The following is a 21,699-nucleotide window of genomic DNA, read 5'->3' on the forward strand; positions in this document are numbered from 1 at the left end:
AACAGATCACAAGAATCCTCGAGTCCAACGCAAGGTATTCGTCCCTGTGAACTTCCGCAGCTGCATCCTCGAAATGGTACACAACTCACCCGCTTCTGGTCATCCGGGCATCGCCGCCACCATACAAATCCTGCAAAACCAGTTCTGGTGGCCATCCTTACCCAAAGACTCCACTCAATTGATCAAAGCATGCCACATTTGCAACATGAACAAACCATCTCATCAGGTTCCTGCAGGTCTGTTACAACAGACCAATGTCCTTGGTCCCACATTGCCATTGATTTCATCACCAACCTCAGATATACTACAATATAGACTGTAATAGATCGTTTCTCCAAAGCCTGCCGCTTCATTCCCTTACCCAAACTGCCTACCGCCATGCAAACAGCCGAGCACCTCTGCAATTGGGTCTTCAGAATCTACGGCTTACCAGAGGACATTGTATCCAACCATGGTCCGCAGTTCACCTCCCGCCTCTGGTCAGCTTTCTGCCAAGCACTGGGCATCAACGTTAGCCTTACCAAAATCCACAGTCAAATGGACAGATCGAGAGACTTAATCAAGAACTTACCCGCTTCCTACGATCATACTGTAACCGCAACCAGAACGATTGTTCCCGTTACCTCTTGTGGGCCGAGTACGCACAGAACTCTATTTGCAAACCAGCAACTGGGATTACCCGGTTCCAATGCATCCTGGGGTTTCAACCACCTTTGTTCCCCTGGTCCGGCGAACTCACCAATGTCCCTGCCGTCAACGACTGGATGAACCAGAGTGAAGACACCTGGGATAGGGCCCATATTCACCTGCAACACGCTGTCCGCCGTCTGAGGGAGCAAGCTGATCGCCACCGCCGTCCCGGTCCCACATACCAACCAGGTCAATGGGTATAGCTGTCCACGAGAGACCTGCGTCTCAAACTTCCCTGTAAAAAGCTGAGTCCAAGGCATCAAATTACACCAGTTTCATTTCGTCTGGCCTTACCTAACCACTTTCGCATCTCTACCACATTTCATGTATCCCTGCTCAAACCTGACGATGGTCCCGGCGAGGAGGGAGAGGTGTCAGGTGATCGGAGCCCCCCGCCTATCCTGGTGGAGGGCGAGGAGGCTTATCAAGTCCGTGATTTGCTGGACTCTAGGCGCAGAGGAAGAGTACTCCAGTAGCTGGTGGACTGGGAGGGTTATGGCCCGGAAAACATACCTGGGTCAACGCGGATGATATCCTGGACCCTAACCTTGTGGAGGAATTCCACGCTACTCATCCAGAGAGACCAGCCCCTCGGCCTCATGGAAGACCTCGGCGCCGGTTGCCTCCTCGTGCCAAGGAGATTTGGGGAAAACAATATTTTTCTCTGTCACAGAGACGAACTCCGTGATTCCATCCTCCGACCATCGGAGAGAGCCCTCTCCCGAATACTGACTCACGCTTACACTGACACACTTCATCACTTTCTAAATCTAAGTCACTATATCTTTCATTTTTTTTACTAAGTGTGATTTTTATTTCTTCTCTAAACTAGTCAAGACCTGTATTGGGGGATGCTTTCTGTTTTTGAGATCACTGATACACTACCATTCAAAGGTTTGGGCTAAGTAATATTTTGTATAGACATGTAAAGACATTTATAGTATTTCTTTTTTTCAAATAAATGCTGTTCTTTTGAATTTTCTGGATTTTTTTTTTTTTTATCATAGTTTCCATAAAAATATTAAGCAGCAAAAATGTTCTTAACATTGATAATAATAAGAACCATCATTAATAATTGAGCTCCAATAATAATTGACAATAACTGAGCACAAAATATTAGAATAAAGGGTCATGTGACACTGATAAATGGAGTAATGACTGTTGACAATTCAACTTTGAAATCACAGAAATAAATTACATTTTAAAATATTTAAAAATAGAAGTTATTTTAAGTTTTATTTTTATTTTAAGTTTTAACATTTCACAATATTATTGTTTTTACTGTTTTTTTGTGTTGAATAAATGTTGACTTGCTGAACATAGGATATTTTTTTCCATAACATTACAAATATTTTAATGTTTGACCAGTAGTGTATTCAGCTGTGTTCAGAATGGAATACAAGCATCCTGATTACTTGTATACTGTACACTACATACTATTTACAAATAAAATAAAATAAAAATGGTATAAAATGTGCAACATTATTACATACAGTAGTTGTCTTGAAATACTTGATTCTGATTGGTCAGTTGTAGCAATCAGTGCTCAAATATTTTTAAATTAAATGCCATTTTCAATAGCAACACTGTATAACTGACCACTCAGAAACAAAAAAATAAAAAATAAAAATAATTATTTCACATTTTTGACCCAATTGTGAGTAAAAGTGACATTTGGTAGAAATCTGATAAAATCAATGAATTAAAAAAATAACAATGATTGCTTTTATATCATGTCACATTGGTTCAAAGAAGGTTGAAGGAGTGCATTATGGGATACAGTGTTCCTCAGAGTATATTCTTTTATATATTGCACATTTTGACAAATGCCGTGTGTTTTCTTGTAGTCAAAGGCACTGAGGGAAAGATGGCTGCTGGACGGTGCGCCTTCTGCAGGACCGGAGGAAGACGAGACCACAAAACAGTTGCGGGAAGACGAGGCCAAAACCAGAGGTCTTGAGGAGACCATTCATAGGTAAATCAGTCACATCATTTTTTATAAAAAGGCTTGTAAATAAAAGTAGATGTCTTTCTCCTGGCTGTTTTTCAGTCCAGCTGCAGTTAGAGTCCCTAATGTGGGATCCATCAGCCTGGACTGTGTAATATGGATCTACTCAAGATTTTTCAATTTGTCTCAGTTTATTCCTAATGGTGAAAAAGTGGCATGGGTCTTTCTGCTGGCAGAGAAGTCAGTCTGGATCTCCATTCCCTGATTAAATTTCTGCTCTGGCTGCAAGGGCTCCTGGCACAGAACTGGTATGCCAACCAGTGAATCATGCCAGTAAACAGGCAATGCCAGTGAGGCCTGGTGTGGAAGACATTCATAAAGGTGTTGTGTGAAAAATCAGGATATGTGAGAATCCTTGAACTTTGTAAAAGTGTTTTGTCCAGTAACCTAAAAATGTGTGTAATATTTGTGTAAATAATAGTAAATAATGAAGAGAACAGTTTTGAATTAGTGCAGACATATAATAAAATGAAGGTTTTTTTTCATCACCTAAAGATAAACCCATTTCCATTCCAAAACCTTATTTTGCAATGCAGAAGTAAGCTATTTACTTTGAATGTGCAACACTTTTAATTCTTTAGCTGCTATAGGTAAATATATAACTCTTCTTAAAGTATGACATGATATATTTGTTTCTAGAGATTCTGGAAACTCTGTGGTCTTAGTACTTTTGGACCAAACAGCAGCTTTCGATACAGTTAATCACTCCACTCTTATTTCTTGTTTAGAGTGCTATGTAGGCCTACAGGGTAATGTTCTTAAATGGTTTAAGTCTTATTTGTCTAACAGATGTTATACAGTTAATATTGCAAACTGCACCTCGTCCATAGCCAAGCTTACGGAGTCCCACAAGGCTCTATTCTTGCTCCCATTTTATTTTATTTTTATTACCCACTAGGTAATATTTTCTATATTTTTTAACATTGTTTTTCGGACGATATCCAAATTTACTTGCCATTAAAAAAGCGATTTTGAGATATTGGCAGCCTTTTTGAAAGATCTAATGAACTGGATATCTCTAAACTTCCTGCATCTTAACAAATCGAAGACTGAGATGATTGTGTTTGGTCCAGCATCTACTTCAGCTACTTTAAAAGCCAAGTTCACAAGCTCACATCTTGAACTCAACATGAAACCATATGTTAAAAACTTGGGCTTTATTATAGAAATGGACAAGCAATTCAATTTAATTGTCAGGCCTAGTTTTTTCCATCTTCTCCAAATTTAAAAAATTAAGCCATTTCTTAATTTTAAGGATACACAAAAGGTAATTCATGCTTTCATTTCATCATGTTTAGATTACTGCAATTCGCTGCAAGGCTATTGACGCATATATGTAAGCGGGAACATATTACACCTATACTTGCTTCCCATTGCTGGTTGCCTGTATGTTATAGAATTGATTTCAAAGTACTCACTCTGGTTTATAAATCTATTCATAAGCTAGTTCCATCTATCTGACCTCATTTCAGTTTATCAGCCCCCTAGATCACTTAGGTCAAGGAATCAAATTCATCTCAAGGTGCCAAGAAACATAGGGGTAATAGAGTGTTTCAGGCAGCCAGTTCCAATCTTTAGAATAGTTTACCACTACACATCAGATCAGCACCCATCGATCTGTTTTACAGTGCTCAGCGTAATTGAGTATACCCCCTTTGAAAAGTAACATTTTAAACAATATCACAATGAACACAAAAACAATTTCCAAAATGTTGACAAGACTAAGTTTTATATAACATCTGTTTAACTTGTAACATGAAAGTAAGGTTAATAATATAACTTAGAGAACTAAATTTTCAGTTTTACTATAATTAGGGTGATGCAAAAATGAGTACACCCCACTGAAATTCTCTGGAGCAAAGCTAGATTTTAGCAAGAATTCAACCACATGTGAGTCTAATTATTCATTACACAGATGTCCAGCAGACAGTCTGAACCCAATCGAACACCTATGGGGAATTCTGAAGAGACAAGTTGAGCATCACTCTCTATCCAGCATCCAGTCTCTAAGAAGTCATTGTTGAAGGATGGAAAAAGATAGATGTAGCAAAATGTCGCCAACTTGTTCATTCCATGTCTTGGTGCTGTCATTAAAAATCATGGAGGCCATACAAAGTACTAGATGTAGTAGTTTTTGTTGTGGAGTGTACATTTTTGCATCACCCTAATTTGAGTAAAACAGAAAAATGTGTAATCTAAGTTATATTATTAACCTTATATTCATGTTACAAGTTAAACAGATGTTATATTAAACTTAGTCTTGTCAACATTTTGGAATTTTTCTTTTTTTTTGTGTGTGTTCATTGAGATATTGTTTAAAATGTTACTTTTCAAAGGGGGTGTACTCATTTACACTGAGCACTGTACCTAATGACTGTAAAGCACCTTGGACAATATACACTGTGATTATATGGTGTTCTGTGGGCCATTCTACAGAACTGGTTCAAACTGCTGTCCCACAACCACAAAACACATTTAAAAAGCATTTTAAAGTATTTAAATTTATAGATGTTTACTAAGATCCTTCTATTATATATTGAATCCCACAATAACATTTAAAATATCAGTAAGCTTAATTATATATATATATATATATATATATATATATATATATATATATATATATATATATGTGTGTATATGTATATGTATATATATATGTGTGTATATATATATGTATATATATATATATATGTATATATATATATATATATATATATGTGTGTATATATATATGTATATATATATATATATATATATATATATATATATATATAATCATCATTTATTTCAATTGGGTGTTGGCTATCCTGAACCCTAACCCCTAAATTTCAACTTGTCGAGTCTATTCTTCATTTATATAGCGCTTTGTACAGTACAGTACAGTTTTTTTAAACTGAAAACAGAAAACTTTGAATGCGTTCTTGCCGTTAATTTACGTTTATTCTATAGGTATGCGCGTTTGAATGTGTATGTGTGCAGAGACGCTTTGTCCCTCTTTACAAAGTGACATCGCCAAATCACCAGTCTGGCCCGCATAATACAGAGTTTGTAATTGTTATTGATTTATATATATATATATATATATATATATATATATATATATATATATATATATATATATATATATATATATATATATATATATTAAATCAAGAAACTTTATGTAAAAACATGTGTCCCACATTAGTCCATTGGCTGAGACTGATTTTAACCACACTTCTACATTTTTGATCAGGAAATATTCCCTCCCTCTGTCCCTCCCTCTCATAGCCTCTCTTTCATAGTAGATATGTACCATAATTTTGAGTTAAATGTGTTCAAAAGTCTGTCACTACCGAAACAGTCATTACCGAAACTTCATCGTTGTTGTGGTAGTGACAAAAGGTAACACATAATCATTATTTGGGGAAAATAAACATAATTTTTGTACAGTTATGCAAATCATTAGTATTTTAATATGTTTTATTAGTATTTTAGTATGAGTTAAAATAAAACATGGGATGTTTGATCAAAAATACAGTATATTGAATTATCAGCTAAGATGTTATTATAGTGTTTGGTTCAATGTATATTCAAACTAATGAATCCTTAACTTTGATATCAGTATGATAAACTTTATGCCTTTTACAAAGACAGACTGGATTTAAAATACAACAAATCTCATAAATTACACTTGAAATATTGTTAAAATTGTAATTGTTATTGATTTACCTGTGAAAGCGTATATATTTACAAGGTAGATGTAAACAAAACTATAATGTATATAGATGTAAACAAAACATAACTAGAAGAATAACAAAGTGAAGTTAAACAGTAAAACTATTTTGCACTACAAAGCAGTGTTTTTATAATTAATGTGATAACAAATAGCATAGTTTTAAATATAAATCAGCATAACAGCCTATTTTTGTACAGATAAAATAAATGGAATTGAATTGCACTGGAACCCTTGAATATTCAAGTTAGAAATTCCCGGGCCCTCTGTTATGTTAAAAATAAGGTGGAGAGGTAATCTAAGTGAAGTTCCTAAACGTAATTTAGGGAGGAGCGAGCCCATCTAATCTTCCAATCAACAGCCAGAGTATATAAGCAGCTGCTTACCTCTCTTCAGTCTCAGCTGTTTCAGCATCCCTCCACCTCCCCAAACTCCACATTCATTTCAGGTACCTTGCCCTATGTATTCACATCCTATATTTATTCACTGGGGGGTGTATCAGAGCTCGGGTTGAAGATGCTTCATCGAGCCCCTCCTCAGTGGACAGCAAGCCAAATTAGCTAAACTAATACCCTAAAGATTATATGGGCAAACAAACTTGTTAAAATAATATATTATTTTTCTCTGTCTCTCTCTGTCTTGACCACAGACTGGAAAGAGAGCTGGAGGAGCTAGAGACAGGTTTGTCTGCAACATCCACCAAAGAGAACCTGTCAGACGCAGAACAGGAAGTCAACACCAAGACAGTAGAAAAAATGGTGAGTTCTGACCATCAGCTTTTTCGAACCCATAAACTTCACCCCAGGGTGGGCAGCAGGGGATCCTTCTTTTGAAGCCTTTAGTGCATGACACACAATAGGGGACTGTCTCATGTCTGGCTACACAAAGGCCATCCTGATTAAGGGCAGTGTTTGAGCTCACTGCTTAAAGTGCACAAATCTGTCTCAATCAAACAGCATGCTCTAAACATTCAGGACTGACTGACTTTTTGCACTCACTGGAAGCGTTATTGTGCTGCATTCAGAGGGAATTCCATAGCAACACTAATTATTTTCTCTGATTTGACTTTTCTATAGTGGTAACTATCTATAAAGAACATCATATGTCACTGACCAGTGCCTGCTGACCTCTAGTGCTTACAGTTTATGTGTTGTGTCATCAGGACTGTTATTCAAATTATATGTATTTGAATATATTTCTAAAGAAGCGTTCAGATAAAACAGATTACAGAAAAACAGATTTCAATGTACAGTATATTAAACTATGGGTAGATGTTTAAAGGGATAGTTCACCCAAAAATTAAAATTGTGTTATCATTAAATCACCCTCAAGTTGTTCCAAATCTGTATGAATTTCTGTCTTGTGTTGAACACAAAAGAGTAAATGATGACAGAAATTTCATTTTTGGGTGAACTATCACTTTAATGTTAGTTCACTTTCAAATGAAAATTACCCCAAGCTTTACTCACCCTCAAGCCATCCTAGGTGTATATGACTTCTTTCTGATGAACAAAATTGGAGATATATTAATAAATATCCTGACTCATCCGAGATTTATAATGGCAGTGAGCGATACAAACGAGTATGAGCTGAAGAAAGTGCTTCCATCCACATCCATCCATCATAAACTTACTTCACATGGCTCCGGGGGGTTAATAAAGTCCTTCTGAATCGAAGTGATGTTTGTATAAAAAAAAAAAAGAAAACCCATAATATCTAGCTTCCGCCAAACCGCCTTTCATATTCAACTTACGAAGAAAGTGTAAACTGGCGGCACATCAGTTAAGGTTTTTCCATAAGTTGAACAAGGAAGGCATACAACCTAGTGTAAGCTTTTTGAACTGCGAGAGTTTTACACTTCGTATGTTGAATACAGAAGACCATCTGGCGGAAGCTAGATATTTTACCTCATAACTTGTTAAATATGGATTTTGTTTTTTTGTTTTTTACACAAATGCATCGCTTTACTTCAGAAGGACTTTATTAATGCTGTCACCATCTGTGAAAAGGGTCCATTGTCTGCATCTGACAGAAAATCATAAGCCATGAAACTTGAACGTGAAATTGTGTTCAAGAGAAAAGACAAGCACAGATACTAACCTGAATGTTTCTGGTTTAGACTTACTTAAAGGGTTAGTTCACCCAAAAATGAAAATAATGTCTTTTATTACTCACCCTCATGTCATTCCACACCCGCAAGACCTTTGTTCATCTTCGAAACACAAATTAAGATATTTTTGATGAAATATAAAACATTTCAGTGAGGTCTCCATTGCCAACACTGTCACTGAACTCTCAAGATCCAGAAAGCTACGAAAGACATATTTAAAACAGTTCATGTGAGTACAGTGGTTCTACCTTAATACTGTAAAGCGACGAGAATACTTTTTGTGTGGCAAAAAAACAAAATAACGACTTTTCAACAATATCTAGTGATGGCCGATTTCAAAACACTGCTTCATGAAGCTTCGAAGCTTTACTAATCTTTTGTTTCGAATCAGTGGTTCAGAGCGCCAAAGTCACGTGATTTCAGTAAGCAAGGCTTTGTTGCATCATAAGTGTTTGAAATTTCAATAGTTCACATGACTTTGGCAGTTTGATACGCGATCCGAACCACTGATTCGAAACAAAAGATTCGTAAAGCTTCGAAGCAGTGTTTTGAAATCAGTCATCACTAGATATTGTTGAAAAGTCGTTATTTTTGGCACACAAAAAGTATTCTAGTCGCTTTATAATAATAATATTGAGGTTGAACCACTGTACTTACATGAACTGTTTTAAATATGTTTTGAGTAACTTTCTGGATCCTGAGATGTTCAGTGACATTGCTGGCAATAGGATTTCATCAAAAATATCTTAATTTGTTTTCCGAAGATAAATGAAGGTCTCACAGGTATAGAAAGACATGAGGATGAGTAATAAATGAGAACATTTTCAACTAACCCTTTAACACTCATCGAAAGTACTCTTGAAGTAAACAGAAAAGATTATATTCACAATAACACAGTAATTTGACTGATGACCGTATTTAGATATTTCATATTTAATACAAACATGTATAATTGGTATCAAACTCTTTTTTTCTCTCCCTTTCTCTGTCTCCTTTTTGCAGGTTGTGACAGACTCTGTAAAAGGTAACATCATCATCTCTGACACCAGAAACACCTCTAATAATAGCTTTTTCATGAGCAACATTTGATCAAAACTCTTTCTTCACACACTTTAAAATCTCAAAAACAGCAATTTATAAGTTACACAGACAAAAGACCAGTTTTTGAAGTTATCCTTGTCATGTATCCACTGGGGTAAAGGACATTGCAGTCAGTCTTTTGTCTAGTATTCCTTCCCATCCTCCCTCTCTCCCTCCTGTTCCACACTCTTGCTTCTTATACCTTTTTATCATTCTCTGTCCTTCTCTGTCCTCATTCACAAACCTAATTAGAGGTCAAAGTTCACGTCAGCCCTCGTCTGGAGAAATCCGGAGGTGTCTCTGACATGATGAGAGCAGGTGAGTGTTGGTCCAACCCTAGCTCATGCAGAGATCACACACTCTTCCTGCTGTTTTTACCCTTTACCCCTCTAATTCTGAGATAAAGACCACATACTGATAGAAAGATACACAAAATGTGTGTTAAGTTTCTCTCTGAGCCCAATAAGTACACTTTTAAACCTATTAGCATTAATGCCATTGCAGTAGACCAGTGGTTCTCAAATCTTTCAGACCCTTAACTGTGCCTTTGCCGAAGCTGGGAAAACACTCACATATACACCCCAACAGTATATTTAGAATTTTTTTCTATCTAATTCAAATGCACTAATTTCTAATTAGAAACAGATTTAGAAATTTGGAGAAAAGTTTCATCATTAAAAATTTTCCTGTATGTTTGGAAGCACTTGAACGCCGCTTGGTTAATTTTGATATCATGTTCTAAACCGACTGATAAATGTAAAGAGAACTTATTTACAGTTTGGACTGAAATATATGACTAGACCACAAAACTCTTGTGGGTTTCAAACTCACAAATACTGTGCTATGTCAGTGTTTAAAAACGTACTAATTTTGTGCTGATTTCATCTAATCTTGTCTTCTGATTCTCTGTTCTCTCAGTTGATGTGTGTTTGCATGTGTGTGTGTCTGTGAGTCTGTCATATTCACCAGATCATCTCTTAATTATAAAGTTGAAAAGCAGAATAACATCTAATAGAATCAGTTATTTTTAATCAGTTTTAATCAGTTAGAATCAGTTATTAGTAAGTTACACTTCTAAAGGATTAGGTTGCCATGGCTTTTAGCATTTTTTTTTTTTTTTTCGTGATAGATAAATAACTATATGTATCTGTTTTTTAATATTTAAAGTATTTAAACATATGTTTTATATGTTACATAATTTAAAAAAATATACATTTTAATGTATAAAACAGGTTAGTTATTTTTTAAGTATATTTAAAGTATTTTTAACATAATTTATATATTACATTTATATATTATTATACAAATTGTCATTGAGATATTTAGAATTAACCTCAACAACAAACAATAAAAAAAACAACAAATTATTAAATAATTAATAATAATGATATATACAGTACTGGTCAAAAGTTTGGACACATTACTGTTTTCAGTTTTTAAAAGAAATCTCTTATGTTCATAAATCACATTGAGAGTAAATCAGCATATTAGAATGATTTCTGAAGAATCGTGTAACACTGAAGACTGGAGTAATGGCTGATGAAAATTCAGCTTTGCATCACAGAAATAGATTATATTAAAGTATATTAAAAAAAATTTTTTTCTGTATTTTTGATCAAACACACGGAGCTGGGTAGATTACTTATGAAATGAAATCAGTTACTGATTACCAATTACATGACAAAATTTGTAATCAGTAATATAATCTCTTAGATTACACATTTTTGGTAAAGTAATCAGACTACTTTTGGATTACATTTAGATTACTTTTGTGCTAACCCTTATTTGATGTCACATATATTGTAGGATAATCTTGTACTATTTTGACAGATACAAAAAAAATATAGTCCAAAAAATATATATTATATTCACCAACAAGAGCCTCAACAGATTATTTTGAAGTGCAACGTATAGATAGTTAATACTTCAAAATACTAACACTAATGCACCTGTTAGTGTTTGCTGATAGTAACACTGAATAAAACAAAATCACAACTTATGATTTTAAAACACATTTACTTAAAATTAAGTAAATTTGGAAAACAGCAACATTACAAAAACAAATATTGAAAAACATGAAATTCACAGCAATATCACTGCTACATCAAATATTTCATGTATATTTCATATATTATTATTATTATCATTATATTATTATTATTATTTCATATGTATTCATCTATATTTCCCCAACCGCCATAAAAACTTGAAGAATCACGAACGTATATAAGCGGCAGGTTTATTATGAAAAAAATATAAACATTAAAAAAATGAAAAATTAGGAAAATCAATGAATTGTGAACAACTTACTGCCATTGTGTAAATAATATGTAATCATGTAATCCATAAAAAAAGTAACTGTAGTCTGATTACAAGTATTTTAAAAAAGTAGTTTACTCTAATTACTAGTACTTGATTTTTGGAATCTGATTACATAATCCAGATTAATCCATTACTACCCAGCTCTGTATATATATATATATATATATATATATATATATATATATATAGTTTAAAAATATATACTAGTTATAAGGAATTTGTAAGTTCTGATTATACAAAAATGAAAAATATATATTTCTATTATAGAATATTATCTATATTCTCGAATTAAGATCATTTATCATAAATTATATTAGAACACAAACAGCACCATGTAGCGCCATCAGTCGTATTGTCTTTCAACACCTCACGCCGCATCATTGTTGTCATAGTGCGCAACAGACAGTCTCTTAAAGTTTGACTGGTTGTTTGAATATAGAAAGCAACTGGCCCCAAACAAATGTGTTTATGTGTGTGTGTGTTAAATGACTTCATGTGAGTGTGACAGCACATCATTGCAGGATGGTAATGTGTTCTTTCGTTGGCACTGCAGCGATGTACTCCGTAGAGATCACAGTTGAGAAGGACCTGGTGACTGGCGAGACCAAAGTCCTGTCCACTAACACACTGCTCCCCAAAGACCTCTCGCAGCAGGGGGTCAAGGTCTATGAGGATGAACAGAAAGGTGGCTGGCGATAGAGCAGGCGCGTGTGGCTTTGCCTACTTTACGAGAAGTGTACATGTTTACATTAAACTTATGATGGAAAAAATTGTTAGAACATCAGTTGAAGTTCTTATTTGACCATGTTTATGTCATTCAATTGCAAACAGTTAAGACAAAAAATGTCATCATTTACTCACCCTCATGTTGTTCCAAACCTGTGTATGACTTTCATTCTTCCGTAGCTCTCACTTTCACATGTTTTAGTTTGCAGTGCCGTTGTGGGTCATGTGAGAATCATTTCTATTCAGCGTTATTGACTTCAAACCCGGCATGATGCATCTCCAAGTGGTATATTTAAATTTATGCAAAGGCGTTGACATTTAAAGGTGCCATAGAACGTCTTTTTAAAATATGTAATATAAGTCTAAGGTGTCCACTGAATGTGTCTGTGAAGTTTCAGCTCAAAATAACCCATAGATTTTTTTTTTTTATAAATTTTTTTAACTGCCTATTTTGGGGCATCATTAAATATGCGCCGATTCAGCGCGCAGCCCCTTTAAATTCTCGTGCTCCCCGCCCCCCGAGCTCGCACTTGCCTTAAACAGCATAAACAAAGTTCACACAGCTAATATAACCCTCAAAATGGATCTTTACAAAGTGTTCGTCATGCAGCATGTGTAATCGCGTAAGTACAGTATTTATTTGGATGTTTACATTTGATTCTGAATGAGTTTGATAGTGTTCCGTGGCTAAAGCTAACATTACACACTGTTGGAGAGATTTATAAAGAATGAAGTTGTGTTTATGAATTATACAGACTGCAAGTGTTTAAAAAATGAAAATAACGACAGTCTTGTCTCCATGAATACAGTAAGAAATGATGGTAACTTTAACCAGATTTAACATTACATTAACAACATGCTAACGAAACATTTAGAAAGACAGTTTACAAATATCACTAAAAATATCATGATATCATGGATAATGTCAGTTATTATTGCTCCATCTGCCATTTTTCACTACTGTTCTTGCTTGCTTACGAGGTCTGATGATTCTGCTGTGCACATCCAGACGTCCTGCACTTGTGTAATGCCTTGAACATGGGCTGGCATATGCAAATATTGGGGTCATACATATTAATGATCCCGACTGTTACATAGCAGTCGGTGTTATGTTGAGATTCGCCTGTTTTTCTGAGGTCTTTTAAACAAATGAGATTTATATAAGAAGGAGGAAACAACGGTGTTTGAGACTCACTATATGTCATTTCCATGTACTGAACTCTTGTTATTTAACTATGCCAAGGTAAATTAAATTTTTAATTCTAGGGCACCTTTAAGAGCTGGGATGGCAACAAGTATCAGTGAATAAAATATACAACAAAGGCTTATTGTAAAAACGTGCCTCTATACCTACATTTTTGCAAAACTCCAAAAACGCACACATACAATTAATTAGGGTTTCCAGCTAAAATGAACACTAGTGGCAAAAAAACACAGACATTTATTCATTTTCAAATAAAGTATGATTACAGGGGCAGATTATTGATTAATAAAGACAGTTCCTTGCACAATACTATGTTAAAAAACACTAACCTCAGAGCATGCTATAAACTAATACATTTTGATGTGTGCGTCAGATAACAGCTTCGTATGTATGGTTTTGTTGATGTAGTAAATTTGCTGGGTAGCTCATCTGGTAGAGAACGGCACTTGCTATCTGAAGCACATGGGTTCAAGTCCTGTGAAACATGAGTTGTATGTATATATGAGACTTATAGCAGTAAGAGACTTATAGCAGTAAGTTAAAATGGTGTGGTTGCATCAGCGACAATAGCCTTGTGGTTAGCACACCGACATATAGCGCAGTTGCGCTTTGGGCGTCCCGAGTTCGAGTCCTGGCTCGTGGACCTTTCCTGATCACGTCCCTCTCTCTCTCTCTCTCTCTCTCTCCAACTTCGCTTCCTGTCAACTTACTGTCCTGTCATAATAAAACAAAAATGCCAAAAATAAATCTGAAAAAAAAAAAAAAAAAAAATGGTGTGGTTGTTTCAGAAAATGCATTTTATATTGATTGGTTAGGTGTAGGGTTTAGTGTAGGTGCTATGTTATTTTCAATCACAACAGAGTATTAACCTTATACAGTCACTCATCGAACATTTCAAATCTGAACTGCCGCAATATGTACAACAAGAAAGGTAGGCACATTTTTCCAATGAGCCTGGGTTGTAAATTTATATCTGCTCCTCAAACAAAGCATGTGATTTTAAAAGATGACAATAAGTCATATGAACTACTTCTATGGTACTTTTGTGTCCTTTTTGGAGCTTGATTGTCCCTGTATGCTTTTATTGTATGGAAAAGAGTAGCTTGTACATTCTGCCAAACTTCACTTTTGGGTTCCACCAAAGAAAGTGAGTCAAATGAGTCTGGAACAACATGAGGGTGAGTTAGTATCAATCAGTATCAACATATGAATCTTATATTTAGATTTGTCATCAAATGCTGGTCACTTCTCGTAAAGGAATAATCTGAGCATGGCTTTAGATGCAGGGTGACCACAAACTCCTGATTTTGGTTCTTATCATTTAGAGACAAGAGACCATGTCATTCATTAAACTCTTAATTTGGTCACCCTGCAACTTGACTGCTAGTTTTGGGCATGTTGCTGCCAAGCTTAGCCATGAGCCTCCAGCCTGACTTTACACGCTTCCCAGTTAAAATGTGGTGTTATACAATGAAACTATAAATGAATCACATATTAAATATATTCTCCAATGGTTTACTGATGATTAAAATACTTCATTCACTGATACCTGTTTGTACTGTATGCTGCTAGCTGCTAATGCTAACACCAGTAGCACTGCTTGCTTCCTGCTCTGTTTACAGCTTGCCACACTTTCCCTGTGTTTGATCCCCTCAATCAAGAGAGCACTTCTAGCAATTGAAGTGCACTTGACACAACCCTGCTAACAGCTAGCAATGCTAACAATAGTCACTAAATGGGCACAGTATGCTTTCCACGTGTTCGTCAATGGGCAGAATAAGTAGTGGTTTTCTAGCAGTATTAATTGAAGTCAGAGTATTATAAATTAAAAAAAAGGCAAATCTGCAGTTAATATGTGGCAAATGTGCCGCAATGTTGGCTAAAAGTTTGCTATAACACTTTATTAAAGATTCATATGGGGATTGCCAAGTAAGGCATGAGTGCTGTTTATTATAATCTGAAAGATGGTTTAAGTTTTTTGTTTGAATCAGTTAATTTATTTAAAAATAAATGTAAAATAATACATACATATAATATTTTGACATGTTTTTCATTTCTAAATTAAAATTAATTTTGATTATATATATATGATGATCTTGGTCTTGGACACTGTTATTTGTTGTTGACTCACAAACATTCAGGTCGATATTGCTTTTACGGGGTGTCATGTCAATCTTGAGATGAAGGGCAGTCAGTCACTGAAAAAGTGAGTCTTTCCTGACTCATTCTGTCTTATTTTTCTCTATGTAGTGGTGCATGAAGTGCGCAGTGTGGACGGCACAGTAACCAATGGTGTTCACCAGCTCAGCTCTTCAGAGGTGGATGAGCTCCTCCACAAAGCTGATGAGGTGACCATGAGTGAGAGCGGCAAGACTACACCGCGACTGGAGCGAGGGCAGGCCGAGAAAGCGGAGAAGGTTGAGAAAGACGTAGTCCCAGCTGCAGCCGGCTCTACCCCCATAATGGAGATCACGGGTGTAGAACCGAAACCCGCAACACCTCAGACAGAAGTGGGCGGGGCCAGTGCAGAGAACCCAGTTACGATGGTTTTCATGGGTTACCAGAGCGTGGAGGACGAGGATGAAACAAAGAAGGTTTTGGGGCAGGAAAGCACGACTGTGAAGGCTGAGGTGGTCGTCATAGAGGACGGAGAAGCCAAAACCACCACCACCAGTGACACCATGCAGGAGCAGGCACCCCCTAATGGCAGCCCAGCAGATCCACCTAAGGCTGAAGAAGCGGCAGGAGAGTCAGGACAGCCAGAAGGGGGCGCTGCTGAGGTCAAGAGCAAGGAGAAACAACCCTGCAAATGCTGCACCATCATGTGAGCCTAAACACACCCTCCCAAACACGGACTTTACTGATGAAATGCAACAACATACAGAGAGAACAATAGCAAGGCAAAGAATAAACATTCACTATCTTTTGATAGAAGCTGTTGTTTCTTTAATTGATTTGACCTGTTTTATATTTTCTATTTTGCTTGATCCTTACCCCTTGATACTCTCTAACCTCATTTAAATTTTATGCGTATAGTTTTTTTTTCTGGTTTTATTGTGGCTGAAATGAATCACGTCGTATGCACTCCATGAGAAAAGTCTGAAAATGAAAAACCCTTTAACTGAACTGAACCGATCAGTATCCAACAAGCCCCTTAAATCCTATTTAGTCCTACCTTTCCATATGAAGGAATGAAATATCTTCCATAATTACATAATATGTATGAAGTTTTCATTTCTTTTTGAAAGAAATATTTATTTTATTTGAGTTCCCTTTTTGCAAAGCATGACATTGTGTACACTGCAAAATATTTTTACTTTCGCAAAAAAAAAACAAAAAAAAAACATTGAAGACAAAGATTGATGTCAACATTGTGCATTGCGCTCTATTTATAACTGATGAAGCTGTGAGAAGTATATCAATTATTATTTTTTGTTCTGTTTTCTCAATTTTGACAGAGCAGGGATTGATTGAACACACCTTGCCTTTGTTTAGAAATGACAGGATTGTTGTAAACAAACAGATTGACAGAGTTTTAAATGAATGTTCCAGGTTAAATACACGTTAAGCTCTCAATTACTATAGAAAATAGTTTTCACTCATCCCTCAGTTTATGATGAAAAATATATATATATATGTTTACAAAAATGGGAAGTTTGTATTTTAGTTAAAACATTAATTTTTTCTTACAAAAATGTGTTTCTTGAGCTGTTAAGTTGTCTAAATTATTCTGGCACTACGGTTTAAAAAGCTAGACTTTATTAAAATTTATTCTTATGCCATTCGCCGTAGACTTCCATTATACTTAATATACATTATACTTCCATTATGCATAATAAATATGATTTTTATTCATTATTTACAAACATAGGGACAACTTATAACAATTTTGTGGTAAATGAAAGCATGTCCCAACCTAACCTCTATTTCTGTAAATGCATGTGTAACTGTATTTTGCACCGAGACATTTGCTTCAAATGAATATTTCAAAGTGCTTTCTTTTATCATACCTTTTCTTTTTTCTTTGCTATCCCTCACACCCACAAGGACACAAACAGTGATACAGCATAATTTTCCCCTCCTTAATCTGTATTTCTTGTCTTTGTTCTCCCGTGAGTCCAGTAGATTGCACTCTTTCATATTGAAATGTAGGACAAGTGAGCTGAGGATATCTCAGTTAGCACTTGTGTTTTGCTGTAAGGCTGTTCGGTGGCCGTTCTCAGTTAGACTGGTCCAGCAAAGGGCTTACGCATGTGTTTAATTGTTTCTTTATGTTTCTAATTAAAACACTTGTTATAATATATTAGCCCCACTTAAAGTGCTCTATTTGATGGGAATAGAGATAAAGAGTCGGGAGTAAGTTGTTCTCTCGATTACTTTCAAACTGCTGCGTAATATAAACTTGCATTGGATCATTTGTACCCTGCTAATCATTTCACCTGCATCACTCACATGCATATTGAGTATTTAAAAAGCCCTGCCCTTGTTCTGACATTAAGAGGTGTTTAAATATCAAGTGTCCAGGATGGTATTTTGATTGTATTCCAGTCTGCACTGCCATTAGCCCTCAGGAAGGGTCATTGACAGCTCATTTCCAACAAGTGACATCAGCAAACTGCTGCAGCCAATCCTATGCAAGAGCCCTCATGCGTGTAAACTAGTGTCAGAATAAGCAAAAGCTCACTCACTTAAACTGCAATCATAACAGTTCAAGAATGGAAAGACAGGAAGACCAATATCCGCCCTTCCTTAGCTGTTCCAAGGAAATGGCAGGAAGTGTGTCAAGGGGACAGGAGTTTAATAGGCTACCATGCCATGTATTGAAGGTTATTTCTTCTTTTATTTAGATACTTTTAGAAAAAAAAAAGAAAAAAAAAAAGTGTTAACATTTCTGGCAAAAAATTGTTTCTAATTACCCTTAAAGTATAGCTATGATGCCAAATGCTTCAGTAAAAACAAAAAGCATAGTTTTTGTAGCCTGTGTTTTTATGGACGAGATGGGTGATCGACTGCATTATGGTTTAATGTGGTGCTAATTTAAATTTATTTTGCTTTTTATTTCTATGTTTTCCATAACAGAAATATGCTAGTAACATTAAAGGTGCATCCGGTAGTCTGATATCACAATGGTGTTAACTATGGTCGTGGTCTAGCACAATTTGTCTCGAGTTTTAGCAATCTAATGAGTTTTAGCAAGCAGACTTCTACAGATTAATTCCATTACCTGTCCAACAAAAAGAACCAACTCCTGAATAACTATCATCGGATCTTTACACCTAGTGTATGGCGCGTTTTTTGTCCCGTCTACAGCCTTTAGACCTTTTTTCTTTCTTCCACCACTGAGGAAGTGATGGGCACTTTCAAACCACTGCTAATGAAGTTAATGAATCTTTTGTTTTGAATCAGTTTCAGAGCGTGTATGGAACTGGCTAAGTCACGTGACATGATTTCAGCAAAATAAGCGTTTGTTACATCGAATTTGAACATTGAATTTTGGTGGTTTGTTGCTAGAGGGCATTGATCTATGAACTTATGAACCAGTGTCTAAAATATTTAGTTTCTCTCAGCACTAAAGCATGTAAATTAGTGTGTCTATTGTCTAATTTTCGCTCTCTGAATCACCAAACAACACTACGCTACTAGCGTACAGCATATACATATTTAAAACTTTTTTATAAATATCTTTTATCAGTACAGTCCTCATCTCATGTGAGTGTACACCATTCAGACTAAAACAATTTATTTTTCATGTTTAAAAATTCACGCCAAGCTACTAAATGCACCTTTAATATAGATTAGGTTACATTGGAGGGTTTGTTCATGAATGTTAAATCTGTTTTGTACCTTACTTTGTAAATTACTTGCTTCATCGATTTAATTTGATGACAAATTATGAACTAATTTTAGAGGAATTGAATTAAATGACCTTGCTGTATGGTGTGCTACATGAAGTGTGTGTGCGTTTTTGCGTCTATGCAGTCGTATTCATGATTTATATCAGTTAATATGTGTCATATATCTCCCATTTTAAACACATAGTTGTAGTATCTGTTTAGCTTCCCGAATCGCTGAGATGAGCTCTGTGAAAATCAATGTGCTTGTGTGTTCAGAAGCCCAGGAGCCAAATGAGGTCAGCATGAATGCAAAAAACCCCTTTCTGTTTATCTTGTTCCATCATGTTTACACACTTGCGCATTTTCACTTATCCATGTACACAGTTTTTGGATGTAAAGCAGCATCTATGAATTTATAATTCATGGTTCAGCTGATCAAGAACCAGTCTGCTCTTCCCCCAGATGAGCAGACCTCCTTTCAAGTCTTTGCATCACTGTGAGTTTCATGGTTGCCTCACACTTTTGCCGATCACCTTACTGTCCGTCAATACTAACATTCCAGTTCCGACGTGTTCCTCACCCCCGAATGCCTTGTTGTCTGGCCACGGGCCTGGCATATCTCTTTTGTATAGTTGCATGCTTTTATAGGTACATAAATCACACATATCTACATATACATATCCATTTCAACGTTAGATAATATCCCTGTGCTTGAACCCCCTAACCCTTGATGTCAAACTGAGCTCAAAGGCATGATAGAACAGAGGACAATGTAGGAATGGTTCTAAAGAGTACTGAAGTAGATAATGGGCTTGCCAGACTGGGTACTTCTCTACCTGTTTGAACTGCCCTCTCTTATTGGTTCTCCTGATAATGAGTGTGTGTGCTATTACTGCCACTGTTGTCTGTATGTTGTGAAGATCTGCATTCTAATCAACCTGACAGAGCTGTAGAAAGATTTGGAACGATTAAAATGTGACGTGCTTTACGGAAATCACTGCCTCTGTCTTGTTTTCTCTGTAACAACAAATGTACCATGTGCTTCTTAGGATCCATGCACAAATCTGTGTGTAACAGTACTCCCTGCTCTGCATTTTGTTTTTGGCAAATGTTCAACATAACTGCAAAAGATTCATTTTGTCGATAAGAGTTTGCAGTCTGTATTGAATGCAATGCATTACAAATCACAGTGAAATAATGGCAAGAAATGTCATGTTGGAGAAAAAGGTAGTTAAATGTAAATGTAAAATCAACATATAGAACCGGTTCTTTTTAGTGATTCAAAAACATACAGCATGACCTGTGTAGTCTGATTCACAAACAAATGACTCTTATGAGCCGGATCTTTTGAATTGAAAACATACAGCATGACAAGTGTAATTTGACTCCTGAACGAATAGTTTAAAAAAAAAAAAATTGCCAGTTTGAATCAGTCTGAAGAATCATCAGAGTGGTTACTGAATCAACATCTGACACAAACTAGTAGATTTTAAAAGAACCAAGTGAAATTTTCTTGATTTATAGAATAAAAACTCATAGGCCTAGTAGTGAGACCCGAGGAACGGCACTGCTGCCGTCCAGAACTAATCTGAGAGCCACTGTGGTATTGTCACTGCCTTTGTCAATGACTAAATGACCAGGCTAGAGAGCAACTATGAGGTGCATTATTGGATAGTAGAGGGGTATTCTCAGCTTTTGTTCTAAGGTTGCTGATTATAGCAGCATTCCAGACTGGTATCCCTGCCCTCAGCACACTCACAGGCACACACACATACGCATGCATGCACTGAATCTTTGACCATGGGCCAGGTCGCCCCACATACATTTTGGGCATTTTCGCTTAAAATGATACCTCTCGTTTTGGCTGAAAACAGTAAACAACACATGCAGCCATATTGGAGGAGGGGCTTTAACAGAGCAATTGAGCCAAAACACAAGTTTGATGGGTAGTGGGTGAGAAAGTGTCAAGTGTGGCCGATGCAGTCTAAACCAGACTGAAACCTGCAG

General features: G+C 36.0%; 1 protein-coding gene across 2 annotated transcripts in view; it reads left to right on the forward strand.

The window, feature by feature from the left end:
- Positions 1–20,671, forward strand: part of palm1a (paralemmin 1a) — a 51,413-nt gene extending 30,742 nt beyond the window's left edge. Inside the window, exons 4-9 of one of the 2 annotated variants that reach the window (XM_067388466.1) lie at positions 2,538–2,665; positions 7,066–7,174; positions 9,529–9,550; positions 9,859–9,924; positions 12,482–12,613; positions 16,109–20,671. In XM_067388466.1, the coding sequence (XP_067244567.1) occupies positions 2,538–2,665; positions 7,066–7,174; positions 9,529–9,550; positions 9,859–9,924; positions 12,482–12,613; positions 16,109–16,686 (1,035 nt within the window). In that variant the 3' untranslated portion in view covers positions 16,687–20,671. The remainder of the gene's footprint in view (positions 1–2,537; positions 2,666–7,065; positions 7,175–9,528; positions 9,551–9,858; positions 9,925–12,481; positions 12,614–16,108) is intronic. The other variant, XM_067388465.1, reaches the window with a different exon arrangement.
- The last annotated feature ends 1,028 nt before the right edge of the window (positions 20,672–21,699 follow it).

Source organism: Chanodichthys erythropterus, chromosome 6 (assembly GCF_024489055.1).
Source record: "Chanodichthys erythropterus isolate Z2021 chromosome 6, ASM2448905v1, whole genome shotgun sequence".
Lineage (NCBI taxonomy): Eukaryota > Metazoa > Chordata > Actinopteri > Cypriniformes > Xenocyprididae > Chanodichthys > Chanodichthys erythropterus.